Source organism: Podarcis tiliguerta (assembly GCF_965153285.1).
Source record: "Podarcis tiliguerta genome assembly, chromosome: 6".
NCBI classification, from domain to species: domain Eukaryota; kingdom Metazoa; phylum Chordata; class Lepidosauria; order Squamata; family Lacertidae; genus Podarcis; species Podarcis tiliguerta.
Genome location: NC_139539.1, coordinates 90,551,136 through 90,573,312, shown reverse-complemented (window position 1 = coordinate 90,573,312; position 22,177 = coordinate 90,551,136). Strand labels below are relative to the sequence as shown.

General features: G+C 43.0%; 1 protein-coding gene across 1 annotated transcript in view; it reads left to right on the top strand.

Moving 5' to 3' along the window:
- Positions 1-22,177, top strand: part of XPR1 (xenotropic and polytropic retrovirus receptor 1) — a 103,394-nt gene that overhangs the window by 69,179 nt on the left and 12,038 nt on the right. Inside the window, exons 12-13 of the mRNA XM_083446336.1 lie at positions 18,633-18,799; positions 21,562-21,701. Of these exons, the coding sequence (XP_083302462.1) occupies positions 18,633-18,799; positions 21,562-21,701 (307 nt within the window). The remainder of the gene's footprint in view (positions 1-18,632; positions 18,800-21,561; positions 21,702-22,177) is intronic.

The following is a 22,177-nucleotide window of genomic DNA, read 5'->3' as shown; positions in this document are numbered from 1 at the left end:
CCATAATCCCAAGAAGTTTGTAATCAAAGTTTTAACAATGGAGAAACTAAGGGAGGGAAGAGATGAGGGTTAGCAGCAGGTGTACATGAGTAAATTCAGTTAAACGTCTTAAAAGGAATCATAAAATGAATTCTAAATCTATTAAATCTGCAAGTTGGCCCCAGAAAAGAATTATTTGTTTCTCATTAACAATTAAGATCATACCAGAAGTAATTCTGTTGGATTCAATGGAATTCACACTCAGGAAAGTAGGGTTAGGATTGCAGCCTATATGGAATTTATATTTATGCAGTCTACACCATCTTAAGCATCTCAGGGAAACTTGTAAATCATCATTGCCATTTCCTAGATTTAGGAAAATATGTGAGGGTGAAAAATCATGGTTCCAAAACATTTCCTATCAAGGTAGGAAAAGATCCCTCCCCTCACATATTTTTGCTACAAAACAAAAATGGTTTAGCTGCTAGATATTGGGGGGAAAAAATAACAATGGTTCAAGACTATGTTTTGTAATTAACCACCTTTTTAGGATGGGCGTTGACAGTGCTGGATAAAACTGAAAAGTGACCATAATCGTACGAGTGTTGAGAAATGTTCCCAGTACCTTTTGACTTCCAGGTGTAATTTTTACTCAGAATGATGGGCAATTGCTTCCAAGCCATTAATCTGCAGATTGAGGTATCTGAACCAACATGTTTCCACATCTCCGTGGAAACCACAGTGATTTGCTTTTGCTGTTCTTGCAGAAGAATAAGGCTTTTTCTTCCTTGTGCTTTAGGCAGTCACAGTGCATGTCTTTGTTCTTTCCCCCTCAACTCCCATATGAGTCAAGAGATTTCAGACTGCCTTTAAAACACATGCTGATTTATCCACACACGTAAGCAAAAGTGCATGTATTGAGTAATCTGCATGCTTGTAGGTACAACAAAAGCAGAATTTGAGCTGCAGAATCTCAACTTTTTAAAATAATCCTCCAGTAAGCTTCTAAATCTCCTCCTCCTCTTCAGGTTCAGCACAACAAATTGTGCCACCTAAGGCAGGGGGTGGCTCCTACCACACACATAAAACACACACACACCAAGCACAACCACACACTTTTATTTCTGCCCTCTGACAGTCTCCACCTCCTCTTTGCAGCACCAGTGCTGTCTTCTTCTGGAGAGCTTGTCTGGGGAAGAGGGAGTTTTAGCATTAGCATAGAACCTTGGTTATGGAGTTAAGAATTTAAAAAAAAACAACAAACCAGTCTTTTCCACTCATACATGTGCACAGCACATTTCTTTAGGGTGTGCACCCAGATAATTACCGTATTTTTTGCTCTATAAGACTCACTTTTTCCCTCCTAAAAAGTAAGGGGAATTTTGTGTGCGTCTTATGGAGCGAATGCAGGCTGTGCAGCTATCCCAGAAGCCAGAACAGCAAGAGGGACTGCTGCTTTCACTGCACAGCAATCTCTCTTGCTGTTCTGGCTTCTGAGATTCAGAATATTTTTTTTTCTTGTTTTCTGCCTCCAAAAAGTAGGTGCGTCTTGTGGTCTGGTGCGTCTTATACAGCGAAAAATACGGTATTTATTTCAACAGAGGAAAGAAAGGGGGCAGGAACGACAAGACAAACAAATAAGCAGGTAAAGAGGCAAAAAAACTAACAAAAAGACCACAACAAGAGTGGTCAAGCAGTCAAAACAGGAGATTTTCCTGCAGAGAAAAATGCCCAAGCTAAGCTGACTAGAAGCAGGACAGATTTGCAGTGCAGAATGGCTTCTCCTTCTTCCTTTCTTGCATGCCGCAAAGGTAGCCCCTCGCTCCCAACTCTCCCTCTCTCCGCATAAGTGACAAGTAGCTCATAGCAACTGAGGGAGTTGGGTTGGGTTACTGCACCATACACTCTTTCTTATCATTTTGGGTGTTTAAATTTCTATTTTCTTAGCATTGCAGTGTGTCAGGGAACTGCCATCGGAGCTGGAGGCGGAGAGAGGGCTCCAGAGGGATGCCGGAGAGGGTCCCAGTAGGGAGAGAGGCAGCCCATCCGCTGGGGAAGGAAATCAGCGTAACACCAGTGGAGAAGGGGGGCAGATGGGGGAATCGGAGAGGTGGCTCCAGGACTCCTCGCCGGAGACCAGCGGAGAGAGTACGGGTACTCCGCTGCCCACACCCTCCCTGCGCAGAAGACTTCCGCGCAGGGAGAGTAGGAGGAGACTGGGCGTCAAACAGCTTTTATGCTGGAAGAGGTTCAAGAAACGCCCACTGACGGATTCTGCCAGCGACTGAGGCAACCACGAAACTTGAGGCTGTCCAGACAGAAAGGGTTCAACCAGGTAACCTAGCCAGGAGTGGCGGCAACTTACGCACGAGCAACCCCTAGAACCATTACACAGTGTCACAGAAGACCGGTTTGTACAACAAACTTTGTGGCATTTAATATTCTGTGACTGACGCGGTTTCACAATGTATTTTTGTACAGATTTTGCATTGCTGCCTGAAAAAATACTCAGTTGGCTGCCGTTTCATAGTTTTCCAACTTAGGCTTCTCAAAAGCTTTGGGATAAATGTTAGGTCTAATATTTGCCTGGAATAAATTTCATCAAAATTGGTTAAGCTGCGGCTTAAACAGCTAGTTTAAGGCGATGTTTTGACTGCCACTCGTGGCTTTAGGCTTCAAAGTTGGATTCCTTAAGTATAGATAGATTTGTCTTCAGCGGGTCAAAACATATTAGGACTCAAAAACAAAACACATTTCCCTCAAGTAGTCTCATAAGTTGATTAAGAGGAATCATTTCAATAATAGAGCATCTTTAGCTTACTTTATTGTAATTGAAAGCTCCATTATAATGTGTGCCTTTTGAGCTGCATTCATCTCCGTGTTTCTTTAGCCTGATTAGCCAGAAACGAATAGCCTAGTTCAGAGCTGGTAGTGAAATGCCAGAGTAGTACCGATAGAGGGAAGCACCCCAGGTCGTCAGTGTGGTATAATAGGGAGAAATGGAAGGTGATGTGACATTGGGAAGTCAGCCCTTTGCCATTAAGAATGGATGTGCTTCTAAAGGGGCGTTAGTGTGAAAACCCGGGGAGGGGACCTTCTTGCTTACTGCTCGAATTGTGCAAAAGGAACAGGCCTGTAATGGTTGCCATGGCGACAGAAGTATGTTCATTATTTTTTCAAAGGCCTCCCACCCCATTACGCTCTTATATGTATTTGCTAGCTTCAGGGAGAAGGGGGAGGGAGGCTCCGAGCCACCAGCCGAGAAACCAATAATCCTCTTTATGGAAGGTCAGGTTCCTGTTGGCTGCCATCATCTCTTTGTGTAGGAGCCGCTGAACATGTTACAGCTGTTCTGGTGGAATTGTTTTCCTTCATTGATTGTTGCAGTCAAGGAAATTTCTGGCTGTTTCCCAGAGTCTGATTCTCACGCGCATATTTATATAGATTAGCTAGACTCCTTTGGGACAGAGTTTTGAACAGCCACATCAAGCACTTAAGCTGCATTATCTATGGCAGCCATCCAAGCACATTTATGCGTGTAATTGTGACTGAAATTAGTAGGACTTGCTGCATATCATGCGTTTAGCCTGGGATACTGGAAAGTTTTGCCCATATGAGCTCAAGGGGAGATAATTCGTTGTGTAGGATATTAGCAGTTCTTTTCTTGAAACTTGTTGCTTCTGGTAAAACATTTGCCCTTCAAAATCAACAGCCAAGGTTGTAGTGCGCTCTCTTCTCATTCAGCCTTGTAACTAAAACATGTCAATGGAGATGAATCCCTCTCAAACCATTACTTGTAGGGATAGCATTCTACTAGATGTTGTTTTGTTTGTATTCCCCAATTACCTGAGCTGCGGAACGTTACACAGGAGCTTCAGTTATTCTGATTTTTTCAATAGTTTTTCAGAAGCTTTCTAAGAGAAGGAAAGCAGAGAGGCAAGCACATATGCAGTGCTAGAAATCCTAAAGTCAGGCAGAAATTTATCTTGTAAATTTCCCATCCAGCTTCAAACCCTAAACCATTTATTTGACCAAACTGAAACCACACAAATCATTCATTTTACCTCCCACCGCGCCAAGTCTATGTATCTCAAGTACCTTGGATCTCAAACTCCTTGGCTCCCGAACAATTGAAACCCAGAAGTGAGTGTTCTGGTTTTTGAGCGATTTTCGGAAGCCGAACATTCAGCGCAGCTTCTGATTGGCTTCAGCATGCTCCCAATTGGAAGCCACGCCTCGGTTTTCGAATGTATGCATTTTGGATAGCTCCCTTTTACATTTTTTGAAGCAAAGTCTACTCTATATGGCTGCAGAGGAAAGTTTGAGTGACTGGGTGATAATCAACTGCCTTGTCTGGTCCGCACAAGAACTTCCATTTGCACAGTGGGACTTCCCTTCTCTCCCCCCCTATCCCACACCCCTGCACCCTTCCCATATGTGCTCCAGAGGGTTGAAGTAACATCTAGAATAGATTTAGGGCCAGGGGGAAGAAGGGGGTTAAATCCCATTGTAGAAGCAGAAAGCCTTTGCATTGATGAATTGAATAAAACTTTATTTGCATAGCCAACAGGCCATAGCATCAAAGGACAAACACCAACAAGAGTACATTACAAATATAGTTAAAATCTTGTGACCTATTAAAACCCTAGGTAAATTAATAATCTCAGTACTTAAAACTTGGCAGAAGTAATAAAATAATAGTAATAAAACATAATGATAATAATCATAAAAACCCAGGCGAGGAATCCGGGTGACCACACTGATATCATTCAGATACCAGCTCTCAGTCTCATTGCTCTCTCGATAAATTTGGCAACCTTCTCTGTTGTCGAGCTGTTCTGGTCGGCTAGAAGTGAGCACAATTTGGCTTCGCAAGAGCGGCCAGGGATGGCAGATAGGAGCGGCGTGATGGTCTCGTCCCTTTGCATTGATGGGCCACCTTACTTTGAATACAAGCCACTGCCCTGCATGTGTGTGGACGAGAAAATGGGGCTTTCCATTGTTTTGTGAGTGCTTCCCCCCATAATCTATTGCCAAATAATTCTGAATTATTTTAAAGCACAGATGAGCTGCTTATTCCAAAATCAGTCAAATTGAAAATTTGAGCCACTGCCTTGACTTTGATACATTTTTAAAAAAGATCTAAACAATAGAAGTGAGATGTCAGCAACTTGAAAATATACTAAATCATCCCAGATCTATTTCAGGCTGTTTCATAACCATCTATTTTTTCCATTAAATGGGTTCCAGCAACCAACAGTAATTAAGATGGGGAGAATCTCTTAACCAAACAGCTTGATTAAGTTAGCTATTACAACATCTATAAGTGAATTACCTTTTTCATCTCTTAAATTGTGTGGCCTTTTCTTAACACCTTATCTATTATAATAATTATGAATGATTATACAAACTTAACTGGAAGAATTAAACAGTGCTTTGGAAACTAGCACCCTCGAAAGCAATGGCTTTCAAACTGTTCTGAAGAAACCTGGGACTCTCAGGAGCTTGTCAGGGTTCCTGAATGAAAAAATAATTTGCCCACATGTTATTTACTCAATAATAAACAGGGCCAGAGGAGTATTCGATTTCTTCTGTGTCACTCCCATAGTGCACACAAGGCAACAGTGAATCCAAACCAATTACTTACAAGCCAAAAATTTTTAAAAGGCACCCAAATTTTTTTTCTGTGAGATCTGTCTGATATTTATTCAGAATGTTTATATTCTGCTTTACAGCCTCAGGAGGCTCTCAGAGCAACTTATAAAAGATTTGCACAATACAATTGCATTCAAGAAGATTAGTACATGTTTATTTTGTAAAATTTATATACCACTTGATAGTTTATTTTAAAAAACCTCACAACCACACTTCAAAAGATACAAGATAAAAAGCTTTTAAGGTTTTTAAATATTTATTGTGTGTTTTTAGTTGTATCTGTTTTAATTTTTGCTGTGGGCTGCCTTGGTCCTGCCCTGGGAGAATTATGGGCCATTAAATACATACATACATACATACATACATACATAATCATACCGGCAGCCAGTGTGCCCAGCCATTAGTGCCCATCAGCACCCTGACTACTGCATTCTGTACCACTTAAAGCTTCCAAACAGTCTTCAAGGAGAGCCCCATATAGAGCACAGCACAATTGTACTAGGTGTGGGTCACTGAAGCCAGTCTATCCAGTAACAGTCATAGTTGGTGAACTATGGGGAGCCAGAAATAGGCACTCCTAACCAATGAAGACATGTGTGCCTCAAGCAACTGCTGAATCAAGAAGCTCCCCCATGCTATGAACCTGATCTCTCCAAGGAAATGGCAACCCATCTGGAATTGGTTATGTACTCACTTCTCAGAACTGAAAACTTGTGACACGTAGCACCTTCATCTTCTTTGGATTCAATTTCGCTTTACTAGCCCACACCCAGCCCACTGCAACCTTGAAGAAGCAGTTTAGCACCTGCACAGCCTCTCCTTGTTCGGATGGTATGGAGAGATAGAGCTGTGTGCCGTCAGCTTAGCGACACATCACTCCAAAATCCCTGATCACATCCCCTGATGGTTTCATATAGACATTGAACGGCATGGAGGACAGTATTGGCCTCATGGGACACCACAAGTTAACTTTCCTGGTTCAAAGTACTAGTTTCCCATTGCACACTAGAAGTCACCTGGAAGGCAGTAGGAAAACCACTGCAGTACCTCCAACTCTCAGCCCACAGAGCCAATCCAGGTCCATAGTATCAAAAGCCGCTGAGAGGTCAACAGATTAGCACTTCCCACCGTCCCTCTTCCAATGCAAAGTCCATCAGCCAGGTCAACCAAGGCAGTTTCAGTGCTATATCTGGGCCTGAGCCCATATGGAAAAGTTCCAGATAATTCACTTATTCTGAGCATGCCTGTAGTTGAACTGCGACCACTCTCTTGAACACCTTGGCTAAGGCGGAAATATTAACAGTTGCATAATAGCTTTTCAACAATTCCTGGTCCAGGGAGGCCTTCTTAAGGAGAAGGTGAACCACTGCCTCTTTAAGGGGGGGGGCATTTAAGGGGGGGCAATACCTTCCCCACCTGCATTGGGGCATGAACCCCTCCTGTTAACCTTCTCTGGCTTCCTTCTGTGAGCCTGGTGGGCAAGGGACAAGAGGTTTGGTGATCAGCTGGGCCCCTTCAATAGCTTGTCCATATGATTAGGCTACAATTGAAACAAGAACAGACATTGCTCGGAATATGTCCGGATGAATCCTAACAATAGCTTCAGGTCCCTTCAAATTTGGGTGATTGAAGTACCTTGCAAGCTTGTCATAGCAGGCTACCACTGATGGTTCAAAATGAACCCTCCCTCTGGCCTGAAGTTACTAGTTTTCTCACTACTTGGAAGAGCTCTGCTAAATGGCTACTGCTCTGAATTGGTGCTTGCTTGAGTAGCCAGGTGAGTAGAGTTGAGTCAAAACAGGGCCTCCCCCTTGATCTAGGTCTCAGTGATGCTTGCCAAGCGAGCCCCCTCATCCACAATCAAGTCATGAGTGATAGACCAAAATTGGGCCAAAATAAGCACCACCAAACCAAAAGTTCAATTGACATGCTCCACCAAATTCTGATAGTTGAGGGATAGCACAGAAGAAGTAATGGTTTTGATATATCTTACAACCTATTCACATGGTGGTTAAACTTTGCGGAGGTCATGTTCCTCCATTTAAAGGCCCTGTCTCTGTGTGATAGAAAGGCAACAAAAATGGAAGAAATGCAGGTAGCCAGTTAATTGAAAATAATCACATGATAACATGGCTGTGTGAATCTCTTTTGAACACCAAAAGCTTACTAATTGAGTACTTAATTATGACAGATGCCCGATGGAGCGAGGCGTAATTTCTGCCTCCTTGCAATGAAATTATTTTCAGCGGCCTTATAACTCAGGACAGCTGAATTTTAATGGCTGCAAAGGCAGCAAAGTCTGATAAATGCTGTTTATGTTGCTTAATAGGGTCTGCCAATGGACCCTGTGAAGACTTGACAGTACATGTGAACAAGGTGTGAACAGAAAGACCAATGTGCTGAGTTTCCAGTTCTTAGGAATTCAGGAGGGGAAAGGCCTAATCCTTATCAAACACATTGGGGAAGGGAAAAAACCTTAAAGCCACTTACTGAATGTATTAAATTATTTTCAAAGAGCTTAGAACTGCTGGATGTGCAGGCACAAATCCCGTCTTAAAATAATCGCTTAAATTAAATGTTTCATTTTCTTTTCTACAGGACTTTTAGTAAATTAGCTTAAAGATGTGATACCTACGTAACTGTTAACATTCCTAGCAGAGTGCCTGTTCATCATCATATTGGGGGTGGGGGGGGGAGCAGCAGCCGCTTATAATTATTGAGAATTTGTCCTTCTTGTGAAAAAGGCTAACTTAGGAAAATCCATTACCTCCCCCTTCCTTCCATTCATTAATTCAAAAGTACCAGTGGTACCTCGGGTTAAGAACTTAATTCGTTCTGGAGGTCCGTTCTTAACCTGAAACAGTTCTTAACCTGAAGCACCACTTTAGCTAATGGGGCCTGCCGCTGCGCCGCTGCTACACGATTTCTGTTCTCATCCTGAAGCAAAGTTCTTAACCTGAGGTACTATTTCTGGGTTAGCAGAGTGTAACCTGAAGCCTCTGTAACCTGAAGCGACTGTAACCTGAAGCGTCTGTAACCCGAGGTACCACTGTACACTCTGCTAGGAGGTCGGATACATGTGCAGTTTACATGAATGTGGGGCACAGAGGAGTGGGACAGCTACTGAAGCCTCAACCATTCAGAATTTCACAAGAGGCTGAGTGGATGCTGCTTCAAAACAACCTAGTGCTGCTAAACAGGAAGGAAAGGATTAGGTCAGGCATAGGCAAACTCGGCCCTCCAGATGTTTTGGGACTACAATTCCCATCATCCCTGACCCCTGGTCCTGTTAGCTAGGGATCATGGGAGTTGTAGGCCAAAAACATCTGGAGGGCTGAGTTTGCCTATGCCTGGATTAGGCAGAAGCCGGGGATGGGAAGAGGAAAATGGCAGAGCATGAGCGAATACTATAACAACAACAACAACAACAACAACAACAACAACAACAACAACAACAACAACTCCTCTCAGGAGAACACACACATGGAGTGAGGAAGTGGCATACAGACAGAGAACCATTTAAAGAGTGAGCAAGCACACCAAGAGAATGAAGGGCACACAAAGATCAACAGATTTTCCTGCTGACTCAGGAAGCTTAGGAAAATATTTAATAAGCATGCCGAGGCTCCAAGAGTCTTGCAAGCCAGGTTAGGGTGCATGTTTCCTCCATCATTGCTGCTCCTGCAAGGTTTAGTGCTTTCGGGGAAGATGAGATTGGCTGTTGCTCAAACCTCTTTGAGGAAGTGGTAGTTCTGACTGAAGACATAGGTCCATGGCTGCCAAGCCTTCCCCGTCTTATTCTTTGGGAGTTGTGGGTTAGAAGACTTTCTCAAAGGCCACATTTGCATGTAAAGATGAGCCTGACTATTTGGCTTATTGTAGTTTTGAAGGATTCAGCATGGTGATGAAACATGCTATCTTCATTGCTCCCACTTTTCCAGGCAAACGAGAAAAAATCAGCTGCATATTGCATCTGAACTAGAGATCATGATATTTCATTAAAAATTATACACTGCTTGATTGTAAAAAAATAATAATAAAACCCTCAAAGCTGGTTACAAAAAAAGTTAATAAAGTTATCAAAACAACTATAATTTAAAACTTTCAAAAAGTTAAAATAACAATAGACTAAAAACAGATTAAAACTTGCATCCATTTTCTAAACATCCTGGGTAGGCTTGTCTAAAGTAGAATGTTTCTAGCAGGCAATGGAAAATGGCCTGAAGGTACTCTTCTACTCCTGAAGCTAAGCAGGTCTTGCTCTAACCAGGTAAACCATATGTAAACTTCCTTGCAAGGCAGGGCAAGCTGCAAGTACAGTGATACCTCGGTTTAAGAACAGTCCGGTTTAAGAACGATTTGGTTTACAAACCCCGCAAAACCAGAAATAGTGTCTTGGTTTGAGAACTTTACCTCGGTCTAAGAATGGAATCCAAACGGTGGAAGGGCACCGGCAGCGGGAGGCCTCATTAGGGAAAGCGCGCCTCTGTTTAAGAACGGTTTCGGTTTAAGAATTGACTTCCGGAACGGATTAAGTTCATAAACCGAGGTACCACTGTATATAAAGGTAAAGAGACCCCTGACCATTAGGTCCAGTCGTGGACGACTCTGTGGTTGCGACGCTCATCTCGCTTTACTGGCTGAGAGAGCCGGCATACAGCTTCCGGGTCATGTGGCCAGCATGACTGAGCCGCTTCTGGCGAACCAGAGCAGCGCACGGAAACACCGTTTACCTTCCCGCCAGAGCGGTACCTATTTATCTACCTGCACTTTGAGGTGCTTTCGAACTGCTAGGTTGGCAGGAGCAGGGACCGAGCAAAGGGAGCTCACCCCGTCGCGGTGATTCGAACCGCCGACCTTCTAATCGGCAAGTCCTAGGCGCTGTGATTTAACCCACAGCGCCACCCGCGTTATACAGTATCCACTGTATAACAAGTATTAAATGATCCTTCCTTCTCAGGAGTGAGCCCAAGATCTTTTGCTGCCTGAGGCAAAAGGAAGAGTTGGTGCTTTTCCATGTTCTGTGCACAGAAGTCAGTCAGACTAGCAATCGGATCTTTCTTCAGCACTTGAGAGGTTAGCCAAGGGCAGGGTGCTTGGTACACGTAGCTCTGTTCTTCCAGCACCTCCCCATTGCTCTTTGCCCCTTAGTATCTGTTTCTTCTATGGGACGCGGGTGGCGCTGTGGGTAAGACCTCAGTGCCTAGGGCTTGCCAATCGCATGGTCGGCGGTTCGAATCCCCGCAGCAGGGTGAGCTCCCGTCTTTCGGTCCCAGCTCCTGCCCACCTAGCAGTTCGAAAGCACTCTTAAGTGCAAGTAGATAAATAAGTACCGCTTTCTAGTGGGAAGGTAAACGGTGTTTCCGTGCGCTGCGCTGGTGCAGTCTCCGGACAGCGCTGGCCCCCGGACTCTTAAGTGAGATGGGCGCACAACCCTAGAGTCGGACACGACTGGCCCGTACGGGCAGGGGTACCTTTACCTTTACCTTATCTGTTTCTTCACTCTTGCCTAGTGGTAGGGCTGGTGCTTTGCGTTCCACATTACTGCCTAAAATTAGCAGGATGTGATAAGGGTCCTGGCAGAACTGCTTCTGTACCCTTACAAGGGAAGGGGAAAGTGAATGCAAGACAGGGAGCCATAGTTTAGAGTTCAGCGTGGGGCTTTGTGGTCCTTTAACTATACTCTGTTTAGCTTCTCATCTGAGCAATTGATAGCCTAGGCTAAAGCTGAAATGAATGTAGCTTGGGATGAATGAAACTGTTCTGACTTAGTAGGTGGAACAATATGATTCATGTTCAGTCAGAAGGCCTGTATCTTACTGTAGTACTTATCTGAAGATTAAGGCAGCTTTCTGATAACCCCTCAGATTTCCTGGTCCTATTATCATGGCTTTAACAATCAGCAGAAACCGCAACTACCTGCAGCGACTGACCCTCCCAGAATACTTATCACATGCTATTGTGCTCTGTGCCAGTTCTTCAATAACACAGGGCATTGATTTTCTGCCCCTTTCCCCTCAAGCTGCATTGAGCAGAATATATTGTTTGCCTTCTCTAAGATAAATCGAGAGTGTAAATAAAGTAAATTCATTCAAAGCAAATGTAATGTTAACAGTTTGTACGGTGGAAATGTTTCTGTTTTCTAGAGCGGCCGTTTTCACAATGCATTTTTTTAAAAAAGAATGTATCAGAAGGAAGCTATTCTGCTTTTCTGCCTTCCATATTGCCTGGCAGTTACTTCAAGAATTTATCAATCCACGTTAGAAAAGGATGCAAATTTGTATTATTATTTTTCATTTCAACGCAATATTCTGAGCACGTTAGTCAAATGTGTGACTTGTTTATGTGATGGCAGAAAAATGAGTGAGTGAGACACAGTAAGGCTATAAGTCCACAAAGGACATGGCAGGTGTTTATTACGAAAGATTATTTCAGCATGAAGTATGCGTGGTAATATTTCACTGATATAAACCTGCAGGCTTTGCAGGCCAGTGCTTGTGCCTTGCCTGTCTGTGACTTTGATTGACACAGAAATACTATCAGAAAACAAACAAACATGTACAGTCACTTCTTAAAGTATAACAGAAATTAGAGGCTTCTGAGCACGTCACCTTCCAAGTGTAAGGTGGAGACTTTTTTTTCTGCATAAGGATTGTCTTTTGGGAAAAGATGTGTCGAGGCAGACCTCAACACTTCTTACAGTTTTGAGATGTAGTTATTTTTAAAACAGAGAACTTGAGATTCTGTGCCAAATGAGCCCAGTCATCTTCCTGTGTTGTACAGATGCCAGAAAAACCAAGTACTTAATGCAAAATAATATATCGTCATTCTACAGTAAATGGAGTAAAGAATAAACGAAGTCATTAGAATGCACACACCAAAAAAAAAAACAAAAACAAAAAACCCATACCAGGAAACAAATTGGTACATATGCTTATTATGGCCATTATTTATGCAACAAGTCCTTTAAAACATGCATATACATGTTTTGTAGAGTGGTTTGACTCAACACCCAGATCTTAACTAGAATTAGCTTAATAAAATTGAAACGATGACAAGGGTGGATTATGATGAATTGTCTATTGTTTTGAAAAATAAAACAAAGCAACTCCTTATTTGAAATAGGCAACAAAGGTTTTTTTTAAAATTCCATCTTCTAATAATCTGAGCTGCTAATGAGTGGCAGGTCTAAAGCACAACAGCTTTTCCTAACTCGTTATCACCTGCACTTCCTGCTGCTGCTTTTTAAGGGTTCGTTGTTTCCAAATACACACAGACATCATCAGAAGCACACACACAACATGTATCCTTTTTGCAAATGAATCAGGCACATGCTTCTTGGGGGCTCTGGTTGGAATACCAATGCCCTGATTTCCCAGCCTTGCAAACAGCACTGAAGAGGACTGGTAGGACTCGCTAGTGGAGATTGAGATATAATTGCCTGCCTAGAGCAACATCTTTCCGCTACATCACCTGAATACTAATAAGCAGAAACAATAGGGGAGAAAGGTGGCGGGCAGAACCCCAGGAAAGGAGGTTTGGGAGCAGGGGTGGTGATAGCGTTGTGGGCAAACAATTCAAGAGGTGAGACCAAGAGGCCAGGAAAGCTGTGTGCTTTTCATTGTGTGCGTGTTTTGCGAGCTTCCTGGTTCCTTTATTTGTAGTGAAATCTTAGCATAAATTATAATTTGCCCACGTCAATAATTCAACTACCAGAGGGTACAGACTTATTCAGCTGCTGTGGAACAGAATTATGGCCTGGGGATGCAGAGGCAGAAAAGCTTGCTTCTTTGAATTAGCTTGGCTGCTAATGCAGCGCAATATGTTAATAGAGTTCTCATTCTCACAGGGACTTGCCCTTTTTAGTATCAATTTCTGAAAATTATTTGATCTTACTTTGAGGCTGCCTTCAGAACAAACCTATTTTTACTTCTCTCTCTCTCTTTGTTTTTTTATTTTAATACTATGGTTGGTATGACTGACTTACCACTCCCTAAGTAAGACCCACTGAAATCTGTGGGTTTAAGTTACTGCTGACTAAATTAAGTCTACCAACTTTAGTGGGTTTGCTCTGTTTGACTTGGCTCTGTTTGACTTGCCCGGACGCTGAGGTCCAGCGCCGAGGGCTTTGTGGTGGTTCCCTCATTGCGAGAAGCAAAGCTACAGGGAACCAGGCAGAGGGCCTTCTCGGTAGTGGCGCCCGCCCTGTGGAATGCCCTCCCATCAGATGTCAAAGTGATAAACAACTACCTGACATTCAGAAGACATCTTAAGGCAGCCCTGCTCAGGGAAGTTTTTAATGTGTGATATTTTAGTGTATTTTTGGTTTCTATGGAAGCTGCCCAGAGTGGCTGGGGAAACCCAGCCAGATGGGCGGGATACAAATAATAAATTATTATTATTATTAAATACCAACCTATTGCTCCTGCCAGAATGTATTATTATTATTTTCTAGTTCTGGGTGGTGCTCTATGGATGCGGGTGGCACTGTGGTATAAACCACAGAGCCTAGAGCTTGCCGATTGGAAGGTCGGCAGTTCGAATCCCCGCGACGGGGTGAGCTCCTGTTGTTCAGTATATTAAGGGAAAGTCTACATATGCATACACACACACAAATAACGCAAATGTTTTACGTTGGGGGAAATTGCTTGCAAAAATGTGTGTATTAGGTGAAATGTTTGCTAAAGTGCTGACACATTTTTACAAGGACCTTTTTAAAAAAATGCAAACTGATGCAGAAATGTGAGGAACTGAATTAAAGACTCTGAAAATGATGAACAGAGAGAAACTGAATTAGGCAGAATTTCTCTCTCCTTATTCGTGGCTAGAATTATTCTTGAGAGATTTTGTGTGCATGCTTGCAACTAGATTAATAAGCTTTCTCTTCAAAGTCCATGCTAGTGTTGAGAGGTTGCTAGAAGGCATGATTTGCTATCATGAATGTAAGATTGGTGGGCAGTAAATTTATTTGACAGAGGAAAATGAACATCTCAGGGGTTAAATATTGTGGAAGAGCCTCTGGGCAAGTCAAATGTTTAGTACAAATAAAGTGTTATTGCTGCTTAGCAGAACCTTTAGACACATTAGGAAAGTGATTTTCAACTATATGCAGAACAAGCTTGGCTGTGAATACATATTATCTCACTGTGTAATGGAGAACTAGCTAATTCTTTCACCTACCTGATGAAGAGTTCTGTGGAACCTGAATTTTATTTTACATGTCAGGAACTAGTCTGTTTTATAAGCTTTATATTGTAGTAGCTTGGACCTTGTGGCGGTAGCAGATCTGATTAGAGCATGTTTAATTCCAGGCTGTCTTCAAATTTCTAGTTTTAAATTCCTGTGGGCGGGCGGGCAGCTCAGCATAGTCTTGCTTTGCTCCAGTGGGGGTGGAGATGGGGTCGCTTCAGCAAGGAGGGCTCGCTGGCGCCCCCCGCCCAGTGTGCATGCTCCCCCCCTGCCCATCCCGGGCATCAGCAACCAACGCTACGCCACTTCTTGTGCAGAACCTCTTCAGATGTCAGCAAGATTTCACTGTCTTTGTTCACTCATCAATGTTTAGCCTCTGTTCATCAAAGCTGAGACACTGAGTTTGCCTACATGTCTTTAAAAACAACAAGTGTCTTTCCAGAAGAGAGACCTTGAAGCATCCAGACTTACTCTAGAGCACTAAGCTTGGGCCTGAAATATAGAAAGTTTAGAGGTTAGAGTTCTTTATGTAGAGTTTTGAGGTTATTCAGAACCATGTGTTAAGCGATGGAAAAGCTGGGATAGGCTAGCCCAGCTTTGGCATTTGCACATATTTTTTTCTTAATACTTGTAAAATATTGATCCACATCTGAAGTAGACTCTACAAAGTGCAAGCTTCTGTCACAATCAATATGTCTTCAGGGTCCCAGGGTGGCTCAAGACTCCCCGACCGCCACCCCAGCAAAGCAGATTCCAAGCACTACCCTTTATAACCTGCCCTTCATTGCGCTAGAATTGCCCAGCGGAATTAATACATTTTTGGTACTTTAAGAAATTTTCTGAACTGTACCTTGCTGCTGCATTTTCCTATGTGCAGAAGCATATGCTTCCATCTACTGGGCAAAATGTGAATGGCAGCCTTGTCAGTGATTATAATAATAATAAAAGTAATTCGGATTTACGTTTTTCCCCAAATGCTCAAAGCATTTCAGATCCATAAACAAACAAACCATCCTGCAGCCAGTATTATTGATCCTGCACGTTATTTCACTCTGAAGTACCACTCATTAAGCATGATGTCTACATTCTGTTCCAGAAGAGAGACCCTCATGCATCCATAGTTACTCTCTATGGGGCTGAAATATAGGGAGTTTAGGGGTTAGAGGTCCTTATGTAGAGTTTTGAGGTTATTCAGAACCATGTGATAAGCGATGGATCTCTCCAAAAGTCAGGCAGGTGGCGATAGCACCATCTGCCCTCTAGGGTCTCATGAATGTTATTGTTTAGTCGTTTAGTCGTGTCCACCTCTTCGTGACCCCATGGACCAGAGCACGCCAGGCACTCCTGTCTTCCACTGCCTCCTGCAGTTTGGTCAAACTCATGCTGGTAGCTTCGAGAACACTGTCCAACCATCTCATCCTCTGTCGTCCCCTTCTCCTTGTGCCCTCCATCTTTCCCAACAGCAGGGTCTTTTCCAGGGAGTCTTCTCTTCTCATGAGGTGGCCAAAGTATTGGAGCCTCAGCTTCAGGATCTGTCCTTTCAGTGAGCCCTCAGGGCTGATTTCCTTCAGAATCGAGAGGTTTGATCTTCTTGCAGTCCATGGGACTCTCAAGAGTCTCCTCCAGCACCATAATTCAAAAGCATCAATTTTTCGGCGATCAGCCTTCTTTATGGTCATGAATGTTGTTGTTGTTGTTTAGTCATTTAGTCATGTCCGACTCTTCGTGACCCCATGGACCAGAGCACGCCAGGCACTTCTGTCCTCCACTGCCTCCCGCAGTTTGATCAAACTCATGCTGGTAGCTTCAACAACACCATCCAACCATCTCATCCTCTGTTGTCCCCTTCTCCTTGTGCCCTCCATCTTTCCCAACATCAGGGTCTTTTCCAGGGAGTCTTCTCTTCTCATGAGGTGGCCAAAGTATTGGAGCCTCAGCTTCACGATCTGTCCTTCCAGTGAGCACTCAGGGCTGATTTCCTTAAGAATAGATACGTTTGATCTTCTTGCAGTCCATGGGTCTCTCAAGAGTCTCCTCCAGCACCAGAATTCAAAAGCATCAATTCTTCGGCGATCAGCCTTCTTTATGGTCCAGCTCTCACTTCCATACATCACTACTGGGAAAACCATAGCTTTTACTATACGGACCTTTGTTGGCAAGGTGATGTCTCTACTTTGTCAGCATGGTCATGAATACCCCTTATTAAATTATATGAACCTGTGTAGTTTGCTTACCTTAATTATGTATTCCCTATACATTGTTTCGTGTCTTCTCACCTTGTTTTGCATGTTTTGCATGAAAACCTTTAATTTAAAAACGTTTTAGAAAAGAAAAAAGGAAGAAAGCTGATGGTAGCTCAGTTCATAGTCCATGAGACTTAACCTCAGGGTCATGGGTTGGGCAAAAAGATTCCTGCAATACAAGGCATTGGACTAAATGATCCTTAGGACACTACGATTATATGATTGTGCTGCCTTGTATTTGTAATGCTCCCCTAATGAACCTTACCGAACAACAGCAGTGTCATTTTCTCCCTTGTCAAGGCAACCCAGCATATGTGTTTGTGTTTTTATGCCTAGTGTTGGATTTTGATTGTCTAGTTACTGCCTGATTCTTTTACCATTTTACTGTTTAAATCTCTGTTTCTAGTTGTATTTAGTTTTTAATTAAGTACAGTGGTGCCTCGCAAGACGAAAAGAATCCGTTCCGCGAGTCTCTTCGTCTTACGGTTTTTTTCGTCTTGCAAAGCTAGCGGATTAGCGCTATTAGCGGCTTAGCGGGCTTAGCGGATCAGCTGATAAGCGGCTTAGCGGATCAGCTGTTTAGCGGCTTGGGGGAAAGGGGGGGGAGGAAAAAACCCCCACAGGAACTCGCAAGACATTTTCGTCTTGCAAAGCAAGCCCATAGCAAATTCGTTTTGCGAAGCACCTCCAAAACGGAAAACCCTTTCGTCTAGCGGGTTTTCCGTCTTGTGAGGCATTCGTCTTGCGGGGCACCACTGTATCCTCTACCTTGCGAACCTTATGCTGCAGGAGAACTTACTAAATTTACCAATTAAATAAAACGAATCAGCATTCCAGTAATATCGATCTTGCAAAGTAGTCCAGTATTATCTCTGTATTGCAGAAGGAAGTTTTGGCTGAGAATATGCCTTGCCTAAAGTCATTGCTCCTGGCTGAGCAGGGTTTTGAACTGGGACCTTGCAGCTTAGACTCCTAATTGTGCTAGACAACATGGGTTCACATTTTTCTTCTTTATCCATTTGTTTACCTAAAAGATACATTTAAAAGTTAGGACATATCAGAACAAATCATCTCATAAGATTTCAAATGAAACTGCTGTCATTTGCAGGGTGCCAGTTGAATCCCATTTAAAATGGGAAAGAAATGTGTATACTACACAGCAGTAACCATTACAAAGTTGTCATACAAAACAATGGATAACATTTACTCTATTCATTACTGAATTATTTCCAAAAAATAATCCTCCATCATACTCATGAGTCTTGCGGCAGACACTGTTGGAGTTCCTTTCTATTGCAATACGAAAGTGGCCTCCTTTCAATAACCTGCATTTTCTTAAAGCTTCGGGTTCGTGTCTTTCAGAACACTGTTTATTCATATTTTTATAGAAATGGATACTGTCAAAATTCACGTCAGTGTTACTCAAATTCATGACATAATTTTGGGCTCCTTGTGTAAAATGCTATTAAGGTTGCTCCCAGATGTATCCAAACTCATAACTAAATGTCATTCCAGCTGAATGGTCTACTCATTTTTACACAGTGACACTGTTCTTCTTTCTTGCAGTTCGAAAACACAGCGACTCCCAAGTGTTCTTCTACCTGTGGATCGTCTTCTATTTTGTCAGCTCCTGCTACACCCTCATCTGGGACTTGAAGATGGATTGGGGTCTCTTTGACAGGAATGCTGGCGAAAATACTTTCCTGCGGGAAGAGATTGTCTACCCACAAAAGGTGTGTATGCAGATTGCTTTTGTGAAGATCTTTATTTGAAAACTTGGGAGGATTTGAACTGTTGGCCCTTTCACACCCTGAGGGCATTTGCTTGTGATCCCATCCATTTGAGCAAATGAATCCCACCCATATTGAACACTGGAGCTGTCACAAAAAGCCAGGTGCCTTTGAAGGAGAGAAATAAAGTAAAATAAAGTAACTTGGGAAAGATTGAGGGCACAAGGAGAAGGGGACGACAGAGGATGAGATGGTTGGACAGTGTTCTCGAAGCTACCAACATGAGTTTGACCAAACTGCGGGAGGAGTGCCTGGCGTGCTCTGGTCCATGGGGTCACGAAGAGTCAGACACGACTAAACGACTAAACAACAACAACAACAAAGTAACTTTTCATTTTAACACATCCAGTGCATACATTGTTGTTAGGTCGATAATTGGATATACAGTGTCACCTCAGGTTAAGTACTTAATTCATTCTGGAGGTCCGTTCTTAACCTGAAGCACCACTTTAGCTAATGGGGCCTCCTGCCGCCGCCGCGCCGCCAGAGCACAATTTCTGTTCTCATCCTGAAGCAAAGTTCTTAACCTGAGGTACTATTTCTGGGTTAGCAGAGTCTGTAACCTGAAGCGTATGTAACCTGAAGCGTATGTAACCCGAGGTACCAATGTATCCACATAAGCAAGAACTGGAACAATTGGGGGGCGGGAGAGATCTGTTCCTATTCTTCTCCCTCTCCTCTCCCCCACCACTTCAGCCCTTAGGAGATTATCTTGTTTGTACATACACATCGCAACAGAGCCATATGGGAAATTCCTGTCCTGCTCTGCTCTTGGCCTCTCCTCCCCACTCACTTACCTGTGGTTGACATGAAGCAAGAACCAGTGGCAGGTTGTGACCCCAAGACAAACAGGTTGGGTCTTGGTTGGTCTGATAGGAGAGCAGAGGCCGCCTGGTAAGTGATTGCTTTTAGATACAGCAACAAGGGGGCATGTCGTACGCAGAAACCCTCATAGGCAAGAGGCAATTTTTTCAAGTTGTCACAGCGCCAGCATCCTCCTTCAGGGAAGGGGTGCTATATTCCTCACAGCTAACTCGTTGCCCAACACCAGGCATGGGCAGCATAGACAGAAACCATGGTCATGGCCATCTGTTGTTAATAGTTACAGTGGTTTGCTTACAGATACAGTCCACCAGGTTTCCAACAAGTCCACCCACAGTGCCCAGCTATGCCCCTCACTGGTCCTGTTTTGCACCCTCCTTGATCATTTTTGCCTGGCTGAACAGTGTTCTAGAACTCTGCTCATGTACCTTGCTTGCCTGAATGAAGGAGAGCGAGGAGTGTGTTGAATCCATTGACATCCTATGCCTTTTTAAAATGTGACTCTTTTTTGGGGGGGTGTTATTGGGTTGTTATATTTATTTTGATCATATGTATACAGTGGTGCCTCGCAAGACGAAAAGAATCCGTTCCGCGAGTCTCTTCGTCTTGCGGTTTTTTTCGTCTTGCCAAGCAAGCCCATTAGCGGATTAGCGCTATTAGCGGTTTAGCGGCTATTAGCGGCTATTAAAGGCTTAAGGGATTAGCGGATTAGCTGCTAAAAGGCCATTAGCGGCTATTAAAGGCTTAAGGGATTAGCGGATTAGCTGCTAAAAGGCTATTAGCGGCTTAGATCAGTTGATAAGCGGCTTAGATCAGCTGTTAAGCGTCTTAGCGATCAGCTGTTAAGCGACTTAGTGAACAGCTGTTAAGCGGCTTAGGGGCTTGGGGAAAAGGGGGGGGGGGACCCCAGGAACCGCAAGACATTTTCGTCTTGCGAAGCAAGCCCATAGCAAATTCGTTTTGCGAAGCACCTCCAAAACGGAAAACCCTTTCGTCTAGCGGGTTTTCCGTCTTGCGGGGCATTCGTCTTGCGGGGCACCACTGTATATTGTGGTTTTCATGTTGAGCTTTTCTGTGAAGACCTCCATGTATAGGGCAGTATATAAATTCAGTCAATCAATAAAATAATAATGAATGTGTGTACAGACTAGCCTACTCTACAAAGGCAATATTTACATGTTTTGCTCCTCCCACCGCTGGCATGTGGTTCCCCAGAATGCATTCCCCAGGCTGAAAAACCTTTAAAGTACTCTCTGGCAACAGGGTATTTGGAAAAAATCAAGAATCATGCCATCTCCCTGCCAAATCTTAAGGAATGAAGCTGTTGTTGTTAGTGTAATGTTGGTCCTTTGACAAATCATCTGTTTATCTCGCTTTTTTGTGATGATACTTTTATGTTAGATGGGAATATAGGCTCTTTTGTCTGCACAGAAACCACATTGAGCATACAGAATAAGCAAATTCAAGGGTTAGATACAGTGGTACCCCGCAAGACGAATGGGTTTTCCGTTTTTCGATGCGCTTCGCAGGACGAATTTCCCTATGGGCTTGCTTGGCAAGACGAAAATGTCTTGCGAGTCTTGAGATTTTTTTTCGCTCCCCACCCCCTTTTTCTAAGCCACTAAACCGCTAATAGCCTTTTAGCAGCTAATCCGCTAATCCCTTAAGCCTTTAATAGCCGCTAATAGCGCTAATCCGCTAAGCCGCTAATAGGGTTGCTTCGCAAGACGAAAAAAACGCTAGACGAAGAGACTCGCGGAACGAATTAATTTCGTCTTGCGAGGCACCACTGTACTTCTTTTGCTCTACACTTTTATTTGAAGGTGGATCTTGTCGATAACCTTGCTCTGCATTACAGCGGTCTTTTCCATCTGTTTCCTCAGGCCTATTACTACTGTGCCATTGTCGAGGATGTGATTCTGCGCTTTGCATGGACTATCCAGATCTCTCTTACTTCCATGCCAATCCACCCTTATGCCGGGGATATCATCGCTACTGTGTTTGCACCCCTTGAGGTTTTCCGGTAAGATGCATTACCTAAACTACTACCCCAGTTTTTGCAGACCAGGGTGGATTTGATTTAAATAACGATTTAAATCACTAGTCACTAAGACTTGATTTAAATCATTTTTTAGCAGAAAGACTCATTCTTGCTGGTATAAATTTTCAGAGTAGTTTTTACAGTTATATCAAAAATTACTGATTTGGTTATACTATTAGAAATACATCGACAGATAATTACAAAATTATTGTGAGGTTTAATGAGTTAACTGTTTATATTTGGACAACTTTTCTGCTGTACTTTATTGGAAGGAGAAAAATAATCATCTCCTTAATAACAATTTAAACAATTTGTTTAACTAAAACAATAACATTATGGCATATATATCCATGTTTGTTAACTGATGTGATTAAACAATTTTTTTTTTTTAAAAAGTCTTAGGTTGAGTTTTAGCACACATGAAAAATTTAAAACAAATCCTTATTTTCTGATGAATA